We start from the raw sequence: 26,308 nt of genomic DNA, 5'->3' as shown, positions 1-26,308 counted from the left end.
TTTGGGCTCGTTCCTGGTTTATTTTAATGAAATAGTTTTTCATTCAGCCCCAGCAAACGGGGGGTAAAGAGAAACTTCCACATTGAACCGTACAAAGCAGTAACAGAACCAGAAGGACCTTCTTTCATAAATAGATGTACAGTTGTTCTCATTACATATTTATTTGCTCAAGATAAATTCTCTCCTCACGCTCACAAAGTCCATTCTTCCTTTTGCATGCATTCTATGGTTTCTTTCAAGCTCTTCCCCCCACTGTGAGACCACAACAGCATCCTGTTGTCAGAACTTCTTGCCATGAAAAAGGGTCACGTTGTCACAGATCCCAGAGCTGTTACTCCAAATAATTAACCACCACATGAAAAGAGCCAGGAACAGGTGAATGAATGGATTTCTGCTTTAATAGGTTTTCAAACATTTCAAAATCAGTGCAACCCATGGGAAAATCTGGAAGTATTGTACAAATGACCTGCACACACCAGAGGAAATCAAGTGCTCGGTTTTAGGCAGCAGTGCTTGGAATTTTAGGCTTCTGATAATCTAGGTGCAGATTCCTGAACAGTCAGTGCACTCATTTCACTGCAGGTTTTTAAGTTTGTCAATGCATCTGTGTGTGTCTGAAGGCCCTGCAACTACTAAATAGTAAACCTGAGTGTCACTTGTCACTCACCATTGGACAGCTTAATGCAGTGCTGCTACCTCTTGGACCAGTGCCTAGAGAAAAATGCTATTATCCAGGATGCAGACGATTTCCATCTCACCAAACAGTCTCAGGGAGCCAAAGCACGTATCATTTTTCAAGTGACTAGGAACTTAGTTTATTAAAGCCCAGTGAAAGTTGGATTTAAGTTAACGATCATTAATTTTCCCTTGTATGAGAGCTAGTCTCGTGCAGCAATTAAAAGGTTAAAGTGGAACTATACGTCGTATTTCAAACAAGTTCACATATTCTCTATACAAATTTGGCAAATTCACGTCACAGCCATAGTTCTCATTCTTGCAATTCCTGCAAAATACCTACAGCTCCTCTGTCAGAAGCAAAGAGAGAAGCCACCTGAACGACCAGATTAACCAGGAGTTCACAGCACAGCCCACACAGAAGCACAGAACGGCTGGTGACCTCCACGTTCCAGCTGAAACAGGTAGGCTTACTGAACTAAACACACTTTCAACACATGCTCCCAAAAGAGCTCGAGGCCACAGAGCAGATGAGTATGGAAAAACTGATGGCATCAGAAACACTGCAGACAAGAGGGAAGGAAAAACATGATTTCAAAGCCAATCAAAACCAACCAAACAAAAACAAACAAGCAAGCATGTATACATGTATAGATGTAATAAATATTGCAAAGCACATTTGTCTTTTTCCCCAAGTCAGTAAGGATAAAGTAATAGCCAACGCACCAAAACATCAGCCTTCTGCAATGAAAATGTTGATGTCAGCAAAACACCTGCAAGCCAACTGAAGATGAAGCATTTGCATTGTCAACCAACCACAACTTGCTTCCAGTTTTATGCAGCCAAATCAAACCCTCTTCAAATTCACAACTTTGACCTAAATAAGCACCACAGCATGAAAAGCTTCTTTAGAAGTAGGATGTCGAGAGACTTTAGAATAGAAAATAAAATAAGAGAAAAGGTTTTCATTGGTCAAGTTTAAAAAAAAGGTCTTCCTTTAGCCAATCACAGTCTGTTCCTTTGAGCCAATCAAAAATACACCTTTAGGTTTGTCCTTACTTAACACAGCCCGACCGAGTAGCAAAAACTTATAGGAACAGATGGCTACGAGATGCATTCTGAGGGCTGGGCAAAGGGAAGCAAAATTATAAAGGAGAAGGACAACCATGGAAAACTTAGGGTGGGCAAAGGAACTTATTAACGCTCAGCCATCCTCCTCTATCTTCAGGAATCACACTGTCCTCTCCAGCTCTGTGTCGTTCAGGTGTCCTGTAATTACTGTCTTCTATCTTCTGTCTCCGACCTGGAAAATGCCATCACAACGTCCTCAGCACCTGTAATAGAGACAGGAAAATGTGCGCCGTGATTACTTCCATTAAAGAACAGTAGATGGATGCAGTATTTAAACTGTAATCCTGGACATCCACAAAATCAACAGGAGAGGAAAGAGCACAGAGAACAGAAGGCTGTGTTTTCTCATTTTTGAACTGGAACCGACACCTACCTTTGCTAAGCAATGATCTTTTTTACCCCAACCTAAAGAAATCTTTTCCAGAAGAGATCAGAGCATGGGCTCTTTTCCTCAATTGAGGCCATCAGCTGTATAACTGCCATTAAAACTCATGTCCTCTATCATGCTATTGCCTTCCTGTGAACCACCTCCAAGTCTTCCATCATCTTCCAAGTGGGCTCTTATAGCAGGAATCCCTGAACAGCTGGAGAATCATGTCTGATAAAGGCTTGTAAAGAACACTGCATGCTAAGCTCTCATTCTTCAAAAGAAAATAACACTTAGAAAATAAAAAATCAGCTTTCAAGATTTCCTGAACACAGAGCATGGTCTAACAGGCACTAAGGAGAAACTTCTTCAGGACAATGGGGAAATGAAAGCACATCACGTGGCAGTGTCAAATCAGCAATTTAAATCAATCTCTCTTGTCTAGACAAGAACTGAGAAAGAACCCTGAAGGGCTGAATGCAACGTTTTTCATTTCTGGTTAAAAAAAAATTTGATCCCCAACAAAGTCAGATAAAAGTAAATGATCTCTTTCATCTGCAGATCCCCTAACAGCATTTATTTAATCAATTAGAAAATATGATGAAACCACCAGTCACTGTCTGTATAATTTCTAAAAAATCAAATGATCTGAGACACTTAAGCACAACAGATGACTCAAAATGACCATTTTAGCCTTCATTAATTAATTTGGTCTGCCTGGGATAATTTTGCTTAATAAGGTTTTCCTCAAAGCCTCTATTAAAGGATTAGACAACCAAGTAGGAAATGCTATGAGCAACGCTGACTGCCTGTGCCATTCAGATCTGCTTTGCAGATATCTTTTACCAGGGTTTGGAAAGCTCAGATTCAGCATGGATAGAGCATCAACATGTGAAGCTCCTCAGAACCTTCCACCTGCAGCACATCCAGCAGCAGATTGCAGCTCTGTGCCCCAAGCATCTTCCTGTGCACACCTGCATGCAAGGTAAAAGAGGACTAACAAGAAGTCCTCATTTACAGCTGTATGAATGCCAGCCAAAATATCACCTCTCAGCTCTCTGGTTCACTCTTTAGTTGAGACACAGAAGGAAGAAGGGACTTAAAAGGAGAGAAAGAGAAGGTGATTAATCCCCTCCCCCAAAGAAACCAACTAAATCAGTGCTTATGAAACGTGACCACATTTATTTTTACCCACTCCACAATTTATTTGTTTTATGTAGTCAAAGGAAGAAATCTGAAGTACCAAGCAGTAATTTGTTTCTCATATGCAGGACCCACATTTTCTAGAACTATATCTGAAATTGCTGCGGTGTTCCCTCTTGCCAACACACAAAAGCCCTGCAGCCTTCTCCCTTTTCATCTCCTCCACAAACTGTTTTTTCCTTGATCAGAACATTAATGGCATTCAGCACCAGAATCCAGCTCTGAATTCACAAGCTTCCACGATGATATTTTTTCTTCCAAGACCACAAACACAACAGTGACGGAGTAATGACACTGAAATCATTAGCAAAGCAAGTGCACGTGAAGCACAGCCTATGGCTCTGCATTTTGTATGCATCCCCTTTCAAGCTGCAGAAGCTTTGCTATGTGAGCCCAGAGCAGCTGGAGCAGCCTAGCAACGGCAACATCAGCAGTGACGTCGCATGGGCACGGAGATGAGCTGGATTATCTAACAGATGTTGATTGTTTTCCTGACATCTCCCCTCTCTACAGGCTAAATAGGAACAAAGTCATTCTTACAGGCACTCTTGTGAATTTCATGTAGAAACAGCATTCCCTACCAGCTGCACAGCCCCACAAACCCACCAGGCAGTACTCCTGCCTGTCCTGAGCAAGCCCAGCTCTCAGTGCTGCTCTCTGCACAGCTTGCTGTGGTGACCGAACAGCAGTTGAAAACACATGATGAGCAGAAATAGCTTTCAGCAAAGGACGCCGGGAATTCCGCAGTTCATTTTGGCTTTACAATCAAAATAGCTATCACTGAAGTGCAGGTTCTCACTTCACCAGATCCTGTTTTCTCATATTCTGGGCCCATGTGGCACAGCCTCAATGCCAGTGACACTGTCAGCATGAGCTGGTAATGTGCCATTTGCCTGGACTCAACAGGAGAACAGAAGAAGCACAGCTTGCCAATGCAATCAGAAAGCAGAAAGAGTCAAATTATAAAACAGTGGAAGAATAAAGCAAGACTGTGGTAAAGAACACTGCATAAAAACATGGAAAATGCTTAAAGGCCTTTAGCATTACTACTGTGTGCATCCTAGATGACAATGGAGATCAGTGGGATGGAGAATTAGTCTGGAATTCAAGGCTGCAGTCTTTCACAACGAAATCTATCAGCACAGAAGCTACTACTGAATTCCTGCTTTGTCACTGATGTAATTATGACAACTGCAGCTTTAAAGTTGCCTGAATTCATGAAGAAAACACCTTGGAGGTTTTTTTTGCCCCATACAAGATCAGTGAAGAATAAACTTATGCATAACTCTGAGCAGTATTACTTCCAGCTCTCTCCTCAGATCCTTTCTCTATTGTAGCAGAAGAACCAATGGTTTCATTTGCAGGAAATACACACAAAGTGCCATTTGCAAGAGCCTCGGGCAATCACATTATAAAGGACCATTTGATCCATCAAATAAAAGCTAATACCTTCAAGGCAGACTGATGAGCAGCTGGGTAACCCCAAGGCACAGCACCCAGCAGAACAGCACCCATCTCGTGTGCCTCAGAGCAGCGTGCAATCAGCTCTACCCCCTGTCATCTCCAATGCAAACACTAAGGTTCCAGCAATGAGTTTGTCAAGCATTTTGAGTTCCTCAAAGAGAAGGCACTGTATGATTTTGAGAAGCATATCTAGTGGTATTTCGGTGATCTGAAAAGCCTCTCTGCTGAGTAATAACCACCTTGCTTGAATAAGGGCAAAAGTGCGCCCCGCTATTGAAAGGGATGCTCTTCCAGGAGCCACTTGGTATGACAGTATTTCTGAAGATACCTCGTAGCCAAAAAACCTGGAGACACTTCTCTAGAAACAGCCCATGCAGGTTTCTCAGCACAGGTTTTGTTCACATCGAGTCCTGAAACCCAAGCTAGCCAAAGCTAAATGAAACCCATGGAGCAAGGCTGCTCATTAAGCACATCTATAGCCACTTGTGCTCATGTACAAATACAAACACGTCCAGAGAACGGAGTAGGGGTTTCTATGCAGTGAAAGGAAAGCAGGGATTAAAGTACTAATTAATAAGGCCTCTGCAACAGTCTTACTTGGCTCCCACAGCGGATGTTTTCTTTCTAATCAAGTGAAAAATTGAAAATCCAGAGCACAGGTTATAAAGTTAAGCTGCACATTGCCTGAAGTCTGCAGCTAAGACAATAGGACTGTGGGCCATGTTTACTTCTTGCACATCCTGCACTGAGCTTTGCACTTCCACTGATTAATGTAAAGAACAATGAAGAAGGTACATACATACCCCACAAATACCCTGCACTCTATATATACAACTCCTCTCTGTATAACCTCTCCTTCTCTGTGCACGCATTTCTACACTGAAAGAGGGATTTCCATATACCGAACAGAATATCTGCCGTCCTCCTTAATGAACAAAACATTCATTGCCTCAAAATCTCAAATGCAAAAATGCTTTTCCCACTCCTGCCTTGCACTTTCACACCCCAATCCCTCCTACAGTTCACAATATTTAACTTGTAGCTTTCCATAGCAAGGATGCGCTGGCAGTGACACCAAGCCAATAAGGTACAAGCTGGATTAGAAACACACCGCCTTGACCCCAAACAAGGTGCTACCTGCAGCTGCTACATCTGAGTGTTCTTGAAACAGCGTACAGATACATGGAACTGATTTGTTTGCAGCCAACTGCAACATTAATAAACCTGAACAGCTTTCAGAGAACAGAAAGGTAAACGTGTTATGGATGTCAGAAAGATGCCAAATGGAAAAACATATATACATATATATATATTTGCTTTCCCTGAGATCTTTAAATACACATTCCTTTAATCACCATCCAAACATTAACTCTTCTGTGAAGCTCTCAGTATTAATATCCTGCTAGTCTGGCATTCTAAAAATACAACATGTGCTGCTGAGAGGAGGATCGCAGTCAGACATGCGTGGTGTTCAGAAGGAAGGAAATGCTCAGTGCTAAGGAGAGCTCTAATATCTCGACTTCTCCACCACTATCTGCTATTTCAGGGCTGCAGTCCCCCTGTTAACTCCACGAGCAGCCTAGATCCATTTTTAATACCCTACCATCCAGAGGACGTGTCTAACCCAGCCAAGGCGTGTGCCTGCATCTCAGCACTGCGCTCCCTAAGGGACCAGCTTTCTTCAAGAACCAGCATGACACTCCTGTTGCTATAGGAACAAGAGAGCTGTAATCACCAAGGTCTTATAATTCACATATCAGGCTTACTAGCTGCATAGCTTCCATTTGCAGATACACCACAGAGCAGTGACTCAAGGCAGCCAAGTGCTGGCCTACCATTTAGCAATTGAAGTAACTGAGAAGCAGGATTTTGTTTTTCCCCTCCCAGGTGTTTCTGTGTACTTCACTTCCTGAGAAGCATTTTGCTTCTGTTAAAAATATGTACGAAAGCATTTGTTTCATTATTTCAAGCTCAAGAAACTTAACAAAGCTGAGCTTCTCTAGTTGATGCTGCAATGCAGGGAAGAAAAGAAGACTAACAAGCAGCATCTTGAAACAGCTCCTGATCAAATCCCCCCCCTCTAATACAGGCACTGTTTGCAGAGGGATGGCTTCAGATTCCTCAGTTATCCCTGGAGCCATGAAAACAAAACAACAGCAAAAGCCACAGGTGTCAGCTAAGAGTCTTTCAGCAAAGAAAAACGCCACATATTTTGTACTTCCATGTATGTGTTCAGAAATGATCCAAAAATAATAATCCAGCAATGCAATCAGCTCAACTCAGAGTGGAAAGTTCATTCCCCCATGCACTGTCACATAGCTGTAACTATACATTGCAGCTATATACACTGCAGAATGACTTCCCGTGGCCAAACAGATTCAACTAAGGAGCTGACAGATCTTTATCAAAAGCCAGCAGGGAGCAGCACACAGACTAGCTCAGCAGTCTCACTTTGGTAACTATTGTGAGGGACCACAGGAAGACAGCCATTCTAAGACAGTATTTCATGGATATACAGCAAGGAAAACATTAATGAGACTGTGATGTACTTAAAAAACTCAAAACCATCCACCTCCATCCTTAAGGAAAATATAATACAGCTTTCTGTATATGTGGGCCCAGACTGCAGCTCGTTTGATGGACTAAAGTGTGCAGGTCTGTACTAAAGCTTTTAGGGCCAAGAAGGTCATTCTGTTTTTGGGAAAGAGTATGAAATAACTTTCTGCCCCATGTGTGTCTGCTGTAGAAAAAGGCCACTAAAGGTTGGTGGGGCTGGAAGCAACTGGACCTTTTATTGGAAGGAAGACTGTGAAATCCACTAACCTGGAAAGTCTTTGTAAGTAACTCCTTAATTACACACAGCGTGTGTGTGGCAAACTGCATAGAGACTACGAAAATCCTGCATAGGAAACCCAATGTTTTTAGAAAATAAGGGAAGAAAACTCCTTTGATCAACGTTGAGGAAAATAAAGCAGTAAAGTACCTCAGTGCTGGGACCTGGGACAGTGTTTTTGGTGCAAGATAATGCCATCTAGTGGAGATTAAATCTACCTTTAGGTGGCAAATTGGACACCTATGGATGTTTTCCCCTGTTTTTGATAACTTCATGATGAATCTAAGCAATGGTTCACCTACACTAGGCTGCAGCCAAAGGGTCCTGACAGCTGGTGCTGATTCTCAATGAAGAAAAATCATGGAAGGAAAAAAAGCACAGAGCAGTGTTAGCATAACTGACTTATTAAAACCTGCAGAGACTTTCTGGGGATCAAAGTCCTGAGCAATAAATTACAGTTGCTTACACGCCTTTACAGCGTGCTGCAGCTTCATCTTCCTCCAGAGGAAATGCTATTTGGCTCGGTTTCCTCATTTCAATTTTTCTTCGTGCTAAGTTCCAATTAATTTGAAAAGATGGCATATCTGGTTATGGAAAGGACTGATGGCTTTTTCCAGCTCTCTGAAGAGTTAAATATTTTCTTTGTTCTGTTTTCTTATACCGAGAAAAACCTTTATGGTGAGGCCAACATTCAATTATAACTTGGGAGGATTGAAGGTGGATCGTAGGGTCAAATCACACAAGAAAGGCAGCAGCATCACAGATCAGATCAAAGTGAGCATTAACATGGAGGATTTCACTTCCCTAGGGAAGAGGTCTAAAGAATGCTCAAGGACTTATAGAAAATGATGACAGAGAAATCATTTGGCATCTGTACAAGTCTGGAACAAAGACAACTTTATGAACAAAGTATAAGGTTCTTACATTTCCTGTATTGCGTGGTTAGGGAGTCTAGAAAAACAATTAACTGTTGATCTGTTGATCTCTCTTTTGATTCAATTTAAAATTTATGTCAATACTCGTTTTTTCAGCTGCAAGTTTATGGCCTGTATCAGAAAGAGCATCCTTTGGGGGTTCTTCTTAATGTTATCTTAACAGACCAAAAGCAACCCGAAGCACAAGATCTTTCTCTACAACACTGCATCAGGAATTCTAAAGCACTCCAACAATATTAGAATAAAGTCTCCAAAGCCCTCTGAAAAGAAAACAGTTGGCTAATGTTATAGATGATAAAACCAGACAGCTTAGACAAGGAAGTTAGATCGAGATGTATAGGAACACAGCTGGTCAAGTATCTCTGTCCTCTGGCTGGACTCCTGTTTTTAGCATCTCTTCATTGCCAAAGCTGAGACCACTCAGCATACTTTTTGTTTCTACTGTGTAGCATGTAACTGTTTTAGGGATAAAGCTGACAAATGCCAAACTGCTGGAGGCAGCATCACAGCTCTCTGGTAACAAATGCACTTGTTCTTATCTCAATGCGTTCCTCAGTTTTTGAGGAGAAAGTGGCAAATTTTCACTTGAGACTGGCAGAAAAGTTTAGGAATTCTGAGCCAAAATCCACAAGCATATCTATCTGCATCAATCCCACAGCTATGTGAGGAATGAATGCATGCTTAGAACTGAAGTGCAAGTCTGTACAAGTTTTTTAATGGTTTTCTAAATGTCTCAGATCTATATTAAATTTCTCCTCAACTCAGTTATTTCCAGCACAAGGAAAAAAAAAAACCTCCTCCCAAACCAAATCCCACATTATGAATGTGATCTGGCACCGGGCCTGTGAAGGGGGAGAAAAACCATGCAGAAAGCAGCTTTCAGTTCAGAACAGATCTGCAGCTTCAGAATAACACCACAGAATTATTTACCAAGACTTCTAAAGAATTCACAAATGCAACACCTACTTCATCTCCTTAATAGGAACCCAAACAAACCCAATTAAAATAACACCGTATGGCAACTAATGAAAATAGTTTATTAAACAGCTTATAACTTACCAGAACAAGTATGGAAGTTTTACAGCAGCAGTTATTTCTGTTTGTGCTGTATCTCAGAAGTTTGAATCCTGCTGGACATTACACTTCAGTTCCCCTCCAAAATTAGAGTAAAAAAATGAACCACGTACCTCAAATTGCAGGATGGGTTTAAATAGGAAGTATATTATTACACAAAGATAGGAACCTAAATTTAGTATTTTCTGAGATCGCAAAAGAAATAAACACAAGGCAAACAAATCCAGCACTCACCCTGATCAATTGAGTGTTGAGGCAGCTGGCTAAGTTGGCTATTCACTACACCCGCATATGTGCGCAAGAACTCCTCTTCACTGGCAGTCAGCTGAAAACATACAAAGAGCTGGTCAGCAGGAAGGATAATAAAGAAAAACTCAAGACATCATCTCTGACTTTCCAATAGGAAACATCAGAGTTACCTCTAGTTTAATCTTCAACCATTTAAGCTAACTAATATTCAGGTAAATTATAATACCAGCAAGGCTAGAGCTGTAAGCTGGTACATCTCACATTCACTAAGAGATTCAAAGTCACTTTAAAACAGCTGCCTTATTTTCCTAGTTTCACAATAATGAAAAATTGTGCTGGAAATAGAGAAATAATCAGATGTTCAGATTTAGATTCAAGCATCACAAGCCTTGTATTTATGCAAAACCCTCCTCGACTGCATTTAATCACAGCATAATGGCTAACTCAATGATAGCTAAAACAACTCAGTAACACAGCCAGACCATCATCTGCCCATCTCAGTGAGCACTACCTCAGCTATTACAAAATTACATCTGGAAAGCCACAAAGCAGAGGCTGCGACAGCGTGTCTTACGTTTGATCCCATCTTCCTCAGCATGAGTAGGACTCTCACTTTCTGCTGAATGTACATCTCCTCCGGACTCTTTCCGGGGACGCCCTCACGGTTCATTCCCCTCCTGCCAGCTCCTGGATTTCCTGGAGACGTGATAAGATCAGAAAGAGATGAATCAAAACAGGTAATGGGGCGTAATAGGAACAACAGGCCAGTTTAATTCCTGAACTATTTTTCAGCAGCAGGCAGAACACTTACTGACTACACGTGTGAGAAATCACAAACTTCATCAGAGAAGCCCTTGAAAAAATCTGAATAATTGAATAGGGCCTTGCTCAACTCAGAGACTGAAAGAGGCTGATGTTCAGACACTCCTAGCTCATTATCTGCTGTTACATTGCTGCAGAAGTGAAGAAAGAGCAACGTGACTCCTAGATGAAAGAATTACTGACAGAGGAGCCTTTGTTTTTGTTTCTCCCCCCCATAAACAACATAAAACATGAGAACAGGATGCAGAACACACAGCCACGAAGCACACACTGGATAAATAAAAGTAGATGAAATGTTATCTCTTAAGCCTGAAGTCTTTTGTTTTTAATTAACAAAGCCAACAACCACAACACACCTACGGTTAAAGAATGGAAGTTATATGGAATATCTGCCAATAGGTGGCACTACACACAAGCATCAAGAAAACGCCACTGCTGCTTGTAGCCCAGCTCAGAAGACCCACACTCAGTATCCCACTTTGTACTGGGCATTACAAAGATCTACAGTAAATACCCATAGTTACTCATATTTCTCCTGCATGACAGTCTTCAAGCCGTTTATTAATATATCAAATATTTTAAAAGAGGCGATGTAATGTTCCTATTTAAATCTGGTCTTCTAAAGCAAGTTTTAACAGAGATGGATACATTGTGACCTATATATTTAACAGGAAGAATAACAAAAATGTTAAACCTGCCCATTCAGGGAATGCCTTACAAAGGCAGCAGCAACATGAGGGGAAAAGTACTCAGACAAGTCAAAAACTACTGCAACACACGTATAAAGTAAGATTACAGAGCAACAGTGCTTTGCTCTTCATTTACTGCACAATCAGACTGGGTCAAAGACTCTGCAACTACAGCTTATCCTATTTGACAGTTAAAGAAGGAGAACAGTCTTGAAACAATATTGAGACTGAAAAGCACTTCTCCATTGCTGTTACATGCAGATGCCCTTTAGGATGACAAACGCTACCCACCATACATGTGTTGTGCAATTAAATCAGGATATTTCCACAACCACTTGCAAAACCGGTCTATGCTCTAAAACAATACAATCCATCTTTAGAAACAAAGGATTGGAAAGCCTTACTGAAGTCCTTACCCACTTGGCTTTCCCAAGAAAGTCACATTCATTTGCCATACATCATGCAATGCGACCCAGCAGAATTTCCCTAACCCTGCTGCCCTTTTTCTGGTACACAGATCAGGAAAGCTCCCCCATCCCCACCCTGTCCCCTCCCAACTCAATACAACATTAAGAGCTTTCCCTGCCAACATACCTGCTTCTAAAAACCACCGAAGATCAGATAATCCACGTGCTCACTCCCAACTAACTGCCAGATTTGGAGAAAGAAGTATGAGGAAACGGCCCTGTGAAAACAAAAAAGCAAAACATTATAGGAATATACAAAGCTGAGACATAGGTTAAAAACTACAGAAAACTTAAACCCAATACCTTTGGCAGCACAAAGCTTTATATCGAGGTGTAGCCAAAAATCCATAACAGCAAAGCTCTGCCTGGAGTTTGTAGATCCTTATATTTAAATAAGCTTTTTTTAAAGGTAAACTCATTCTACATCTGCAAGATCCATACCCTGTACATACCAGCGACACTCCCAATCACTAGAGAATGGGAGGCATTCAAGCTCTGCAGTCCATGAGAAGCTTTAAGCACAAAAGCCAGCTCCCTGAAAAAGCCAATAGATGTAGTGACATGTAATTTCTTCTAGATATGAAAACAACACAACAGACGTAGCTTACCAAAGATTTGAGGAAAAATAAGGAGAAATGGAAAGCATGGTGACTTCAACCAAAATTACTGTTTTCAACTATGCGTATGGTATGTGAATATAGTAATTACAAGACTGGCATTTCAATGCTGGGCAAGAAAGTCCTTTGCACAGAATTTTTCCAACCAATCGTAGTGTTCAGCCAACAACAACCAACAGTTACATGCTCTGATTTTCTTCTTCCAGCCTTGTGGCAGGCAGCTGGCACTGGGTACCAGGGCTCAAGAAGAGTTTTCTTGTCTATTACGTTAGCATGTAAGATAAATGATTCGAACTCACAAATGGAGTGGTAGTTCAAGTCTCCAATAACCACAGAATGGCTTGGGTTGGAAGGGACCTCAGGGATCACCGCTCTGACCCCTCTGCCACAGGCAGGGTTATATGCTATGGAAGAGCAAGAGCCTGTGACTCAGGACAGCATCACTGTGTATTAATTACCATAAGCTGCTGTACTTTCGTATCTGATTAGAGAAGATGCATATACTCGCATCATTTTTCTTCTCCCCCCACCCCCCTTTAAAAGTCGGTATGCAAAAGCAGAGCTAGACTAATTAAACATCTTTCAGGGCTGTTCACCCCCCCCATGCAGGTGTCATTACTAGCAGAGAAACAAGGAAGGGGTAGCTCCAACTACTCAATATTCTGTGTACCAGATTCATCAGAGAAAAAGGCTGCGTTCAAAACACTGCCAGCTTCACCCAGATGTTCTCTGCAGCAGCTCTTACTAACAAGTCCTGGAGGCAGCTGAGCTTTAGCGTTTTATCATTTAAAAGAATCATTTCACCTCTCCAGAGGAGAGAAATCGCCTGAGCTATCTAAACCATACCTTGTTAATTAGCTCTCACTGTTCTTGCCCTCTAAATATGCAGTCCCAAGGAAGATCATCTACAGCACTGACAACAGGACCATTTGCAGTAACTAATTGCCGTTCTCATTCCTGCACGCCTCAAAGTAACCCCATGCAGTGAGCAGATATTCACTGCACACCTGTGAGAGCTCCTTCCTAAAGGAAAAGCCTAGTACATGGGAGCAAACCACTTCTGAGATGTGTTACGTCCTACTCACAGTAACACAGTATTTACCATTACAACCCCCAGTCCTCTCCTAAACCCCTAATAGTCATTATGCATTCGTTGTGTTTAACACCAAACACAAATTAGAACAGGAAGATGAAACGTTTTCCCAGCCCTGTAAATTCAGAGGAATTCAGTAAATCAATGGGCAGACCACCACGCCTGCACACCGTACCTTAAGAGCTTCTTTGCCAGCCCATAGTGTGAGTGCTCTGATGACACACACCTTCACTGCTGAAGGTCCAAGACAACTGAGCTAAGTCAGATAAATCACATCATTACTTCTTAAATGCACGAGGGCAAAAAAACAACTACAAGACCTGGTGGCCTTGTTGTACCAACCAACTCCGAACTGTTACGAACATCAGCTCATACATCCAACATTTCCGATTATAAACCAACACTTCCCTGTTCATCTCCAACAGATCCAAAGAAATAAGATCCAAAAATATTTTGCAACTGTGTATTTTAGGGGTGGGAGGGAAGAAGTGCAAAATAGGAGAAAGAGTTCAGCAAGACAGCTGAGGAACAGCTGAATCGTCACCACAACGAGTTACGCTCACAATATCTCGAGCCCCAACAGATCTGCTGCACAGCAATCCACCCAGTTCATTCTTCCTCCTGGTTACAATTACCCTCTGTGCTCACTCATACCCACGTTTTGCTCCTGCCCAGCCCCTGCTCATTCTGTCAGCACTCAGCTCTGATTTGCTGCCCTTCTGTCCCCACAAGTGGTGAAGAGAAAGAATGAGAAAATCCCTGAAAGACGAGATATTGATCTGTGTGATCCCAAACAGGGAGATGGAATAACATGAACTGCCATATACCTGCCTGAAGGAATTTCCACAGCATTAATAGGTGCTATTTCATTCAAGGGAACAGACAAGGTATGGTAGGAGAATGTGAATCTAGAAATAAATGTAGGCTGTCAGGCTCACCTCCCTTTGAGTTAAAAAAGATTCAACTGAATGAATAACAATCTCAATCTAAATTTTCTGGAGAAGTGCCTTTCATGCTCAGTAAGCAGAAGGCAAAACCATGCAGAAGCCCCACTGTAGTTTCATGGATACTTATTAGTCTAAGCCAAGAAATACAGGGGTGTCAGCTCAGTTCCTGGCAGTCGTGCCCTGAATTACTGCTGTTAAAGGATGAGATGCCACGAAGTGATGAAGCCATGAGTACATGCTGTTCTCCCAACCTGGAACTGGTCTCTCCAGGTATGACTGTTCAGCAGGGTGAACAGTGAAGTTCAGCATCTCATCCATTTGGCAGAAAAGAACAACTTCCTCTCTCCTGAAAACGACCAGGCTGTGCATTTCAAAAGCTGTCCTTTAGGCTGCAACAATTGTATCTCCCTCTAAACTGTGTTAAATGACCAAATCCTTCATGTTGGTCCCATTGCATCCAACACGCTGTGAAATGGACATAACTGGGTCACCTCATTTTTCCCTGCTTGGCACACACAGGGAATGAAACTTGGTTCTCATTTATATTTAATATGATTCACAAGACAGAATAATGAATGAGGAAGCCCCGCATCTAACATCCAAAGCTGCCAGCCCAGCTTTGCTAAAGTGACAAATTTGGGTTTAAAACCCATGGGCTCCCTTTCCCAAGCAGTAAATCTTCAGAAAAGCTGCCCCATCCCTCACTCTGCAGAAGGGCTGGGTGAGCATTGAAGGAATGCTCTCTGCTTGGCAAGGCCCAACATGTGGACTGGGCAGAGCCCTGCATGCCTGACATCCCTGCTCTCTGCCTACCCAGCCCATCCACCCAGCAGTGGAAGCAGCAGACACAAGCCTGTCCCTTTACAAAAGGATGACTTTAAATACCACCTCATTCACTGAAGGACTGAAGTTGCACTTCCTAGCAAGGCAGTAAATTGGGATGAGAGTATAAACAGCAGACGTACGTATACCTGAGGAGTTGGACTACTGTGTGGTTACGTTGACAAGACAGAAGAGGACTAAGTATAAACTCTGTTAATGGAAAGGATGCTCCCTTGGCTGTCCACATTGCTCATGGCCATGAAAACTTCATCATGGAAAGAAAAAATCCCTCTCATTAGAGAATGGAAGAACCACACAGGGTTCCCTTCAACCACTAAACCTTCACACAACCGTACAGTAATACAGAGATAAAATATTACCTTTTCAGATCGCCACTTCCTGTCCTTTTCCTAACCAGATTCAGAACATCAATGGCGCTGTTTAAACATTAAAAATAAACCAGAGATGGGAGAACTCCGGACACAAACTCAGCTGAAGGCTCTGTTTTACAAGCAGATGGAAACAGCTCCTAGGGAAACTTGGGCTCACTGGCCAGAGCTGCTCTGACTGAGCTCTTTCAGTCAAGGAGGATTCCAGCACACAGCAGCCAACAAGGACAGATTTATAACCATTTCCCTCACTTCCGCCTCCTCTCCTACCAACTCAAAACCTGGAAGGGCTTTTTTTCTGGGCACTGCCACAGAAAGGTTTATTATAAAATATTTCTCAACTCCTGACACTGCCCCTCCACCTCTTTTTGCTTTTCCAAAATGAACCAAAAGACATTTCATATCCCAACAGAAACAAGAACGAAACAGATTCAAACAGAATCCAACAGGAGCTGGTTCAGCCACAGAAGCAGATTTTTCTTCAATCTGTTCTATCGGAGGCAGCAAAAAACCCTCAGTTATTGGGATAGGATTAGAAAGGCTCAGATAAGGAGTTACGGTGAATGAACCCAACCACCGAAGGTTCCATTTGTACTGCACAAATGGAACTAACAGCTGGTATGAGGAGATCCCCTTCACTCTCTGATATCATTACCTAAGGTGAAGCTGCTAGCTCCCACCACCACACCACTGAGTACTCAATGGTTAAAATACAGTCAAACCAGCAAATTCCAAGTGCAAAGGGATGCAGCACCTTGAAGCCTTGTTAATGTTCAAATGCCGTTTTACAGAGAGCAGCTTGTGCACTGAAAGCTTTCCAAGCTGGAGCCCGAAACCTCAAGTCAGGAAGCAGAGTCTGCAAAATCCTGCTACCAATTTTCCTCTAATTCTATCTGACTCATGACCTTCAGTCGCAGGCAGCTGGAGGCTGGATTCATTTCCATCTCCAGAGGGATACGGCAAGGAAGAATTCATAACAGCTACCTATTTATAGGTGAATGGTAAGAGCTGAAGTATTTGTCTATTTTTGTCTTATTGTTTTAAATCCAGCTTTATCTTTGACTTTATCACAGGACCTGGACCCCAGTGTCAGATTTTAGTCCATTTCCAGCTGGAACTCCAGTGATAGATTCACATCTCCTAAATGCAAAGATTTAAACAAAACCACTGCAGTCCTCGCTCTTACAGAAGGGAACAGTCCAAACCACTGCCATGGTTTAATGAAGTTACTCTTACATCAATGCTGGAGCTGCCATCCTACTTTTACAATCACCATTCTCATGAATTACAGCTCGTGTGCCTGTCAGGCACACACAAACCAGATTCCTGCTGTCTGCCTTAGCACAGAAGACATCTCTCACCCCTCACGCAGTTAGAAGGGGTGCTACAGGTTTTTTGGCAGTCAACTTGAAGCCTCTGAAATTGAATGTATTAACACAGCAACAAAACCTTTGAAACTATTTTGAAACAGTAATTTGCCAAAAACGCTTCAAAAAGTTACAAAACGTAGCGATTGCAGTTAATACCCAAATTTTATCCCAAGCCAAAGAAACAACTTTTAAGAAGCATTGCAATACATTACTTCAGCTGAAATGAAGCGTTGCTCTCGTCCTGACCACCGGCAGCTCTCTCAGAGGCCCAATGCAGCTCTTCTTTTATTTATACCAAAGCTACAAACCTTTAAACAGGAAATTAGGCCATAATGATAGATAGTTAATGACTTTAAAGTCATTACTGGGTATCCCAAACAGCAGAATCATGGCTGTAAAAAAGTGTTACGCATCCATCATCAAGACAAAACAATGCTTTCCACTGGACTCTTTATAGATATCCTAACTTTCCAGAAAGAGAAAACCAAGCTTTTTGGTTGAGAAGCCTGAAGACATTGGTTTTGTTTCCATAGTTTGAACTTAACTTGAACCCAACTACTGAAAATAATGAGCACCAGAAATAAATGACAATTTTATCAGTACGTTACCAGAATCAAAATATTTTCCATTTGAAAACTGCATAAAATAAGAGAGGTCTGCTATATGTATCAGAAAAAATATATCCCCGTATAACATCTCCATCAGTGACGTATGGCATTTTGGGGCTATTGGCTATAGACATCAAGGTCAGACTCCTGTAGCACATGTCTGCCCTGTGTTCATACCAGGAACAGCCCCAAGGGCAAAGCACAAGCACATACATCTTCTGAAGACTTATGGATCATTAGCATTATAACTGGGTTTTCCTGATGACTGCCATTAATGTTACAGAAACCAAACTCAACAGGCTACAACGCAACTTAATTCATGGGACGCAAACGATCTACACCATAAACACTGAAATAATTGGTTGACCACAGAAGCAATAAATCAGTTCAGTCTTCCTAATGAACCTAAAACAAGCTTATCATGCCTTCATAATCCTCCTACCCAATGGAGCACAGTGTCAAAACTGATGCAAGCATCTGTGGATGCGCAAGGTGTTCAATGTTCTTTCTGCATTCCTCAGTAATTCTCAAGTGGCTTGAAATGGAACACGGAGCACAAACACACATGAACAACTGTACATTCATTACCAGGCAGCACTAATGGAGAAACACTTCAGTATCTGTCTCCAGCATTTCCATACTGTAATTGCATTCAGATTTCTGAAATTAAACTGCTGTTAACCTCTGGATAGCACAGAAGTTTCACATTTCAACCTCCATTAACAAAAGGCAAGTGACATTACTAGCAGTCACAAACCCACACGGAGCGGCCTGAAACCAGAACGTACAGAACTCCAGTACGTATCTGCAAGCAGTTAAAATAACAATCATATTTAACTTCTATTTACAAGCCTGCAATAACAGCCCCCTAAACCCAGAAGTGCCATATTTGGAGCCAAGCTCCTGTGGTCCAGTGACCAAGTTCTCAGCATGCTGCATTGTTCTGTTTAACCAGAAGTGGCAGAGACAGAGAGCAATGCCTACTGCATGTGCTTCTCTGCACTATTCCACTTGCTGAAGCACCATTATACTTACAGGGAGTCCTTTGGTACCCCTCAGCACGGTTTCTACAGGCTCCCAGCATATTTGAGACAGCTTTCAATCCAAAACGTGACTTACACTGCCCTATAATTTGTGTGGACATCTGAACACCATTAATGACAGACGACACGCATCTCACACTGAAAAGAGCTACCACTTTTATAGCAGAGATTATGGCTAACTGGATTTCTTTTGGTAAAGCAATTAAAATGGGAGCAGTTATTAGGCTGCTGACCAGCATTTTAATGTTTCACAATACTGCAGCAAAATACAGTGTCAGAACCAAGGACACATGGAGATTAATAGCTGCTGACTACCAACACTGTCTAACCATTCTGGCTTCATACAGCAATATTGGCTGTAAAACCCTGATGAATACAGCCCTTCCAACACCTACCTTGCCCTTCAAAGGGAAAGAAAAAAGAATATCACAAACCTGTGCTACTTTCTGCATAATAATAATAATAATAAAAAACAACAACCCAAAGAAGTGCTTTAGTTTTGAGCCTATATAGCTTAGGTTTCTATGCCATTTGAAGAGCTATGCCATTAATACATCCTGTTTAAAGTCAAGGATTAATGGCTATTTGCCTAACATGAGTATGTTCCCCGATCACACGCTTTTCAATACCCAGAGCACAGAACCTTTCAATCACATGGTAACATCATTAATATTATTGGAAAATACAGGCAAGATACTCCACTCTTAGGACCTTCATAAAAGAATGCCAGTGAAAGATTTTCTTGGCAGTGCTTACTAGTTTGGCCTATAGGGCTCTTCTAGCCCCATGTGCAGAAGCATTACAGCTCACCTCTTCTCTGAAGGATTGAGTTAAAACAAGAAGCACATGAAAAGGGATTTGGTTACCCCCTTTAGGTCACCGAAGATGGAGACAGAACAAAGGAAGAAAAACAACTTGCCAGTTTTAAGAGAGGACTTTTAATGTTTGCAAACTTAACATGAATTCTTAGTTGAAAAGCAACTTTACTGCTGACGTTTTGGCACCTGTAGGTTTTGGTAAAGCGAGATTACAAGGAAGGAACTCTTGCCTCCAAGGGATTTCCTACTTCTCAGGAGCAGGGATGCAATTTCCTTCCTCCCTAGTCACGATTTTGTACATACAGTTAATTATATTAGCCCTAAACTGTGAAATAACCATGTATGAGGTCGTTGTCTGACAGCACTCCCCCACTAACATGCACACAGGCTGGAGAGAAGCACACACTGACCGCAGGTTCTTTAAGGGTTGTGAGCGTGAAGCACCACTCAGGGCTGGAGCAGCCTATGCCAGGATCACATAAGGAGACACAGAAGTTCCTTCTACCAAGAATACAGGTATCACACATGCAATAAAACACATTGCAACTAATCCAACTCCAATAATGTGAATACTAACAGAAGGTGTTAGCTCAGGGACCATTAAAAGCAACACTAAAGACCAAGCAGATTCTCCTCCATGTTAAAAACTGTGCATCCTTATTAGCACCAACAGAAGGAAGGAGCTTGTGGCAGCTATGTCAAAAATTGCAGCTACTTAGAAAGTGAAATGGATGCAGTAAAAGCAAAGTGCCAAAGCTGTATTTCTTCACACACATTCACTATTACACAAAGAACTTAAGGATTCAAGTATCCTTTGTAAAAGCTGGCAGATTAAGAATCATGGCAGTAAAATGAGAGAAAAGTTCTGCAAAATGCTGTGTGTGATTTGTGGAAGATACACCCTGCAGCCGTCTGTGGCTGCAGCGATAAAAGTTCCCTTACAAAAATGGCACTTCTGACCTCTGGAGTTAAGCAAACACTTTCCCAAATTCCACATAAACCAACGAGTATTATTTGGCATCTAAATGCATTCCTGCCAAAAAAGCAGCTACACCGATGTGAATGCTCCTACTTTTCTCCATTTGGCATCAATTCCTATAGTTAATTATATTTTAAGTGCGTTATTGCTGATCATTTCTGCTCCAACATCCACTTTCCGCATTTATCTTTGAGCTTAATATGACCCTCCTGGACCAAGCGAACAAGCCACCAAGACACAATGAAATCATCAACATCCCTTGTAAGACACAGCACAAACAATTTCAATTCAATTATTACAGCAGCAGATGTCGGAGTGCAATGGGACTGCACTATTCCCGTCCCAGCTGTACAAAAGGCCTCCATTGGTAATTTACTTCAAGTTGCTTCAGTCTTTACACTCCCATCCTGCAGAAACTCTGCTGCAAAGATTTAGGTCACATCTTCAGGTGTACACGGCTGTGTGTACACGTACACTTCGTTAAAACTCAAAGAAATTAATTAAAAGCTCCTCACTGACTTCTGTGTGCACTAAATCAAGACCTAGGTGAGTTCAAACGCAAAACAATTACACTTAATTAAACATCGCAACGTCCCTGTGAATTAGTCAACTCATTTTTATAGGAGGATAAATCGAGTCAAAGTCTCACAGCTTGCTCACGGTCACACACAGCTGATTGCTGAAGTTGATTCTACTTTTGTTCTTTATACTTAACACATATTGAGAAGGTAGTTTCTAAAAATCAAATATGCTTTCGGTATTGCAGGAAACAGAACAATTCCAGTGCAATTGAGTCTACCAGCTGTAGTTCCGCTCCCCAGCCAATGGGACTCTGTCAGTCCAAAACAAGGTTTTTAGAGCTCTTCCTGTATCAATTTAACTCTGGATGAGATTTTGGGGCATTTCTTTGCTTTTGAAACAAAGGTTCAGATGTGATGTCCCGTAAAACACGAGGGATGGTCACTGAGAAGGACGGTTACCCTTCTTAAATTCAAACTGGCATTTCAACTACATATAAACACTGTTACATTCCATCAAATCAACACCAGTGAGCAGAAACCATTAATACCCTTTCCTCCTTTTTAGGAACATTTGTTACACAGCTCTCCCCCAGTGCTGTGTCTCCAAACAAATCTCAGTGTCAGAAGTGTATTCCACTCATTCAATTACCAACTGAAGTTCCTCATTTGTCCAATCTTTAATTTCTTCTCACCTACCAGAGCAGAATGAGCAAAACCAGCAGTGCTGCCTCACTGCTTTTTGTTTTAATGGCCAATCGAAGACATGGGGAGAAAGAACTGCAAGCTCCATCCATTCTTAAGAGACAGAATAGCATTGAGGACAGTGCAAAATATGCCCAGATTCCTATCAGGCTGCAGGACCATCTCCTGCGGGTTATAGTGTCCTCCCAGTTGAATGCATGTGTGTTAACTTTCCATAATGGCAATGCTTCAAATAAGCCAAACCAATGCTATGCTAACTGAAACAGTTGTGGGTAAGTCACAAAGCTTTGTCCAATCCCTACCAGTTAACTTTTTGGAAGTGGCCTTTGCTCCATGGTTCACTCAGGCCTGTTGGCTTCCTTGTAGCCTTTTCACTCTTACACTGCACCACATCAACTAACAGAGCACTCAAATCACCTCACCGACAATTCTAAGTTGTATAGAAGAAGCTTCCAGTTTCTACCAGAACTATGGTATAAGGGACAATGCTTTCTCAGCTAATGCCAAAGTGAAGCAGCTCCTGAAGTACACCTGTCACTACCATCCATCTAATTCTATTGCAGTCTTTGAAATAAGAGAGAGAAGCCGGGGTTTACAAAAGATGCAAACCTGAGCATCGTCTCCTCTCAACTAAAAGGTCTCCTACTTCCAAAACAAAGTTCTTTTAAGTACACAGCCTCCTTGGCATCATTTTACACCTACCTTGTATCACACACGAGCTCTATAAACATCAAGAGCAAAAGGAGCTGACAGCTTGCAAGTCCATGGACCAGCAACAATTAAACAGAAAACCTGCATTTTAGATTTTTATTTTTAACTTTTTTTTAAGGTAATGCTCCCCAAATGCTCCCAAGATACAGACATCACTATAGCAGAGTTAAGCTGGAGGAGAAACCTCAGCAAACACACCAGAATCCCTCTCGCATCTGGCCTGGTGGCTTTTATTAACCATCGCATCTGCAGAATGTCTTCCTCTCATCCCACAGAGCATCAAAGCTTACTTTGTTAAATGTACCAAGATGAGGAATGGTCAAATAAAAGATGATATACAGCAGAACAAAACATCCTCTTCTTGAGGGGAGGGAAAACAAACATCAGTCTACAAGTCAAACATACCCTGATGAAGGGCATCTGGATGTTATGTTAACTCTCATCTCTTGTCTGCTTTCTAGCATGCAATTGCATTCTGATTTGGAAACTGATGCTGCTCACACATCTTCCCAAAGGAGACAGAACTACGGCCAGCCTGCCGTAGATAAGATGCTGCCCATCTTTACACCTAGTACAAAGTTAGTGCTGCTCCAGGTGCTCTAGAAGACCCTGAGCAGACACACAGCCTGGAGTCAGGGCAGATGACCCACAGCAGCCCATCATCCAACACACCGAGGTGACGGTCAGGCACGGGGAGCTGCAGGAGCTCCACGGAGGTGACACCGTCGGTCCCACCGCCCCCAGCACACTCTGACGAGGGAACTGCTTCACGCAGCCATTTCTGGGCTGGGACCCAGCCGCCCTGAGCCAGGGTGCTACATGACGTAAGGGATGATGCCAGAGAACGAACAGGGCACCTCCCGTACCTGTGCGCCGGGGCCACGGCCTCGCGGCGCTCGCCCGCTCCGCAGGTGGCCGAGGCCGGGCCCGGGGGTGCGGGGAGTCCCGGGACTCCGGCCTCGCTCCGGGGACAGGAGGGGGCTCGGGAGCCGGCGCGGAGGCCTGGGGCGGCGGGCGGCCCGACGAGAGCCTTTGTTCCAGGCCGGGCGCCGCGCACAAAGGGCGGCCGCGCTCACCTGCGTGCGGGGCCGGAGCGGCCCCGGCGGTGCTGCGTTGCGGGCGGCGGTGGGTGCGGGCGTACGGAGCCGAGCGGAGCGGAGAGGAGCGGCCGCCTCCTCCGTCGTGACTCACCGCGGCGGCCCGACGAGGCAGGGAGGGACGGAGGGAGGCGCCTGGGCGGCTCCGGGGGAGGGACCCGCCGCGTCCCCGCGCCCAGGGCAGCGGCAGCGCCGCAGGCACCACCCGAGAGCGGCCGGGAGGAAGGGGCGGGGGTTGTAATGGGGGCGGGGGCTGCAATGGGGGCGGGGTCAGATAAAGGGGCGTGGGCTCTCCCAGCCATGGGCTCTCCCAGCCATGGGTTCCCCGCTCGGCCCCGGCTCCGGGTTCTTACCTGGAGGAGCGTCCTTCGGAGCCGTCCCCGCAGTGCCAGGTGTCCCCACGAGCTCCGGCTTTCCTCTGGCTGTCCCAGGCAGCGCAGCAGGGCTGAGGAGCATCGCTCTGGAGGTGCCATATCAGACAAATCACGTTCGTGTTAAGCCCGGTGCATGGCCACTTTCCTATAGCGCTCCATTAAGACTGCAACGTTCAAACTCGAGCTTATCCAGCAAAAGCAGAAGCTGCTATCTTCCAAGACCCTCCAGCTGGGACATACACCAACTACCTGTTCCAGCACTACCAGGGGCCCTAAATCCTGGCAAAGTAACCATACCCTGGTGCAGACCAAAAGCACAGTGACCAGGGAGGGAATAGGAATAACTGAGGATGAACCACAAATGTGGCACTCTGTTCTGTCACCCAGCTGCATTTCCACTCCCTGCTGAGCTGAGCAACAATGCTGCTTCCCTCTAATTCCCACCAGTGAGGACAGCAAGCACACAAAGCCTTTTTATCTAAGCGTTATTTACTAAAAGGCATCTGTTTTCTGCTTGGTATTTAACTTAATTGCATAAAAACAGTCACAGCAATGAAATAGGTGGCACTTCCTTTAACAGCTTGCTACTTAATGACATCAAAGCTCGATGCCACTGAAATCCATACCCCACTGCCAGTTAATGAAGGTCTTAACATGAAAGCCTATGCAAAGAGCAAACCCGAGCTGCTGACAGGAACAGAAATGGTGCAAATACGCTGGGATCTGAGATCAGTAGCACATACCCGCAGCACAGCAGGCAGTAATGATAATTAATTATTTAAGGAAAGAACACAGGAGCACCAGCATAAGCTGAAAAAATATGCAGAAGCATCGCTCTGGGATCCTCCATTGGATTACCATTAATTAGCACAGTACACGAGGCTGAGGGAAATTTCCAAGAGCATCTAATGGTAGCAGCAGCACATGATTAAGCCATCAGCTGGATCTTTGCTATATCATAGTATCATAGTCTCGTGCGGGTTTGGAAGGGACCTTAGAGATCATCGATATTATTAGTTTTCTTCCTGATAGCATTGTGGACAAAACACAATTTCACAGCAAAGTACTGTCTGGCTTTCCTATTCTAATTTAACTCTAATTTAGCTGGCCAGCTGTATAACAGCATAATACAATCTTATATAGCATCAATTTAATGTATTGCATTTTTGCAGACAGAGATGCTATATAGCTCCCTCTACCCTTCAAGGACTTTGTTTTCTTAAAGCAACAGCTTCTGACTCACCTTCTTTTGCTACCAACGAGCTTATTGCAAGTTCTGCTTTCAAGCAAGGTCACATCTCATCATTCTACAATCACTTTTATTATCAAAGGATGTGATGGATTCTCCAAAGACCTCTGATCTCCTAGCTCTGAAAAAGATATACTAGAACACTGTTCATAGAATCATAGCATTGTTCCATTTGGACTAGATGACCTTTAAAGGTTTCTTCCTACTTCCCAGCAATGAACAGGGACAAGTACAGCTAGATCAGGTTGCTCAGCCTGGTCCAGCCTGGCCTTCATGTTCCCCGGGAACACACAGATCTTCATAAAATAAACAGAAGATGTGAGTGCACTGAATTATCTTAACCAACATCACCCCACTTGCTGGGAACTAAACACCTGACCAGCAGGGTTACAAAGCCTAGTTATCTGAAGGCTTAGCTTTCCTTGTATCGTACAACTGTTGGATATTACGTTATGAAAATCTAACAGATTAAATGGACTTTTCTTTTCAATAGCTTCTAATCGCTTTCTCTATTTAATGAGGCTGATGTTAGTTCTAATAAGCCACAGCTTCACAAAACCTTCTCCCTTGAATCTCCGCTTGAGTTAGAAAAAATACTTTCTACTCACTCTTCCTCTGATCTCCAATTCTCTTAATCAGCTCTGAAATTCATTTAGGATTCCTTCACAGTACAGCTGCTTCCAGCCTCCAGTTCCTCTGCATTTGTTGGCATCTCTCTCTCATTAAGGGCCTGCAGCAGCATCTGTACACACAAGCCTTGCTTTCATTATTCATGGGACTTAACCATGCAACAGTAATGAAAACTGCATTGCTCTCAAAGACGCGTGTGTACCAAACAAGGGAATTGTTTTTAATTCGAAATCTTTTCTTTTTTGGTAATCTTTTACGCTTCAGACTTAGGCTGATAATTCCTGTCTGTCCAAATCATCCTGATGCAGAGACAGTTTGGCAGTTCCTGAGCATTTAATGCTGTTCCACCACTCACATTTATTCACACGTGGCACCTGTAGGTCCACAACTGTAGGCTGAAATTCCCACGGCTAGTGCCTAGCAGAACTT

At 43.0% G+C, this 26,308-nt stretch overlaps 1 protein-coding gene across 2 annotated transcripts; it reads right to left on the bottom strand.

Moving 5' to 3' along the window:
* On the bottom strand, window positions 1-25,351 carry CTNNBIP1 (catenin beta interacting protein 1). 2 transcript variants are annotated; one of them, XM_085509033.1, is made up of 6 exons: window positions 25,244-25,351; window positions 23,980-24,086; window positions 12,037-12,127; window positions 10,506-10,627; window positions 9,917-10,007; window positions 1-2,009 (listed from the first exon to the last, which is right to left on the bottom strand). In XM_085509033.1, exons 4-6 carry the CDS (start codon window positions 10,599-10,601, stop codon window positions 1,951-1,953), a joined length of 246 nt encoding a protein of 81 aa, XP_085365159.1. In that variant the 5' UTR covers window positions 10,602-10,627; window positions 12,037-12,127; window positions 23,980-24,086; window positions 25,244-25,351; the 3' UTR covers window positions 1-1,950. The 2 variants fall into 2 exon arrangements, with proteins under 2 accessions (XP_085365159.1, XP_015737901.1); XM_015882415.3 differs by lacking the exons at window positions 23,980-24,086; window positions 25,244-25,351 and adding an exon at window positions 23,606-23,731.
* Window positions 25,352-26,308: the final 957 nt, after the last annotated feature.

This window comes from Coturnix japonica, chromosome 9 (genome assembly GCF_054131305.1).
Source record: "Coturnix japonica strain WE chromosome 9, WE-NBRP24, whole genome shotgun sequence".
In the NCBI taxonomy this organism is placed as follows: Eukaryota; Metazoa; Chordata; class Aves; order Galliformes; family Phasianidae; genus Coturnix; species Coturnix japonica.
The sequence above is the reverse complement of the archived record's forward strand: the minus strand, read 5'-3'. Positions and strand labels throughout refer to the sequence as shown.

Excerpts from the sequence above, each read along its gene's own strand:
- CTNNBIP1 (XM_085509033.1), bottom strand. The coding sequence starts at position 10,601 with ATGAACCGTGAGGGCGTCCCCGGAAAGAGTCCGGAGGAGATGTACATT. Across the intron at positions 10,008-10,505 it reads TGAGGAAGATGGGATCAAAC|CTGACTGCCAGTGAAGAGGA; the intron begins GTAAGACACGCT and ends GTATGTTTTCAG. Across the intron at positions 2,010-9,916 it reads TCAACACTCAATTGATCAGG|GTGCTGAGGACGTTGTGATG; the intron begins GTGAGTGCTGGA and ends TCTCTATTACAG.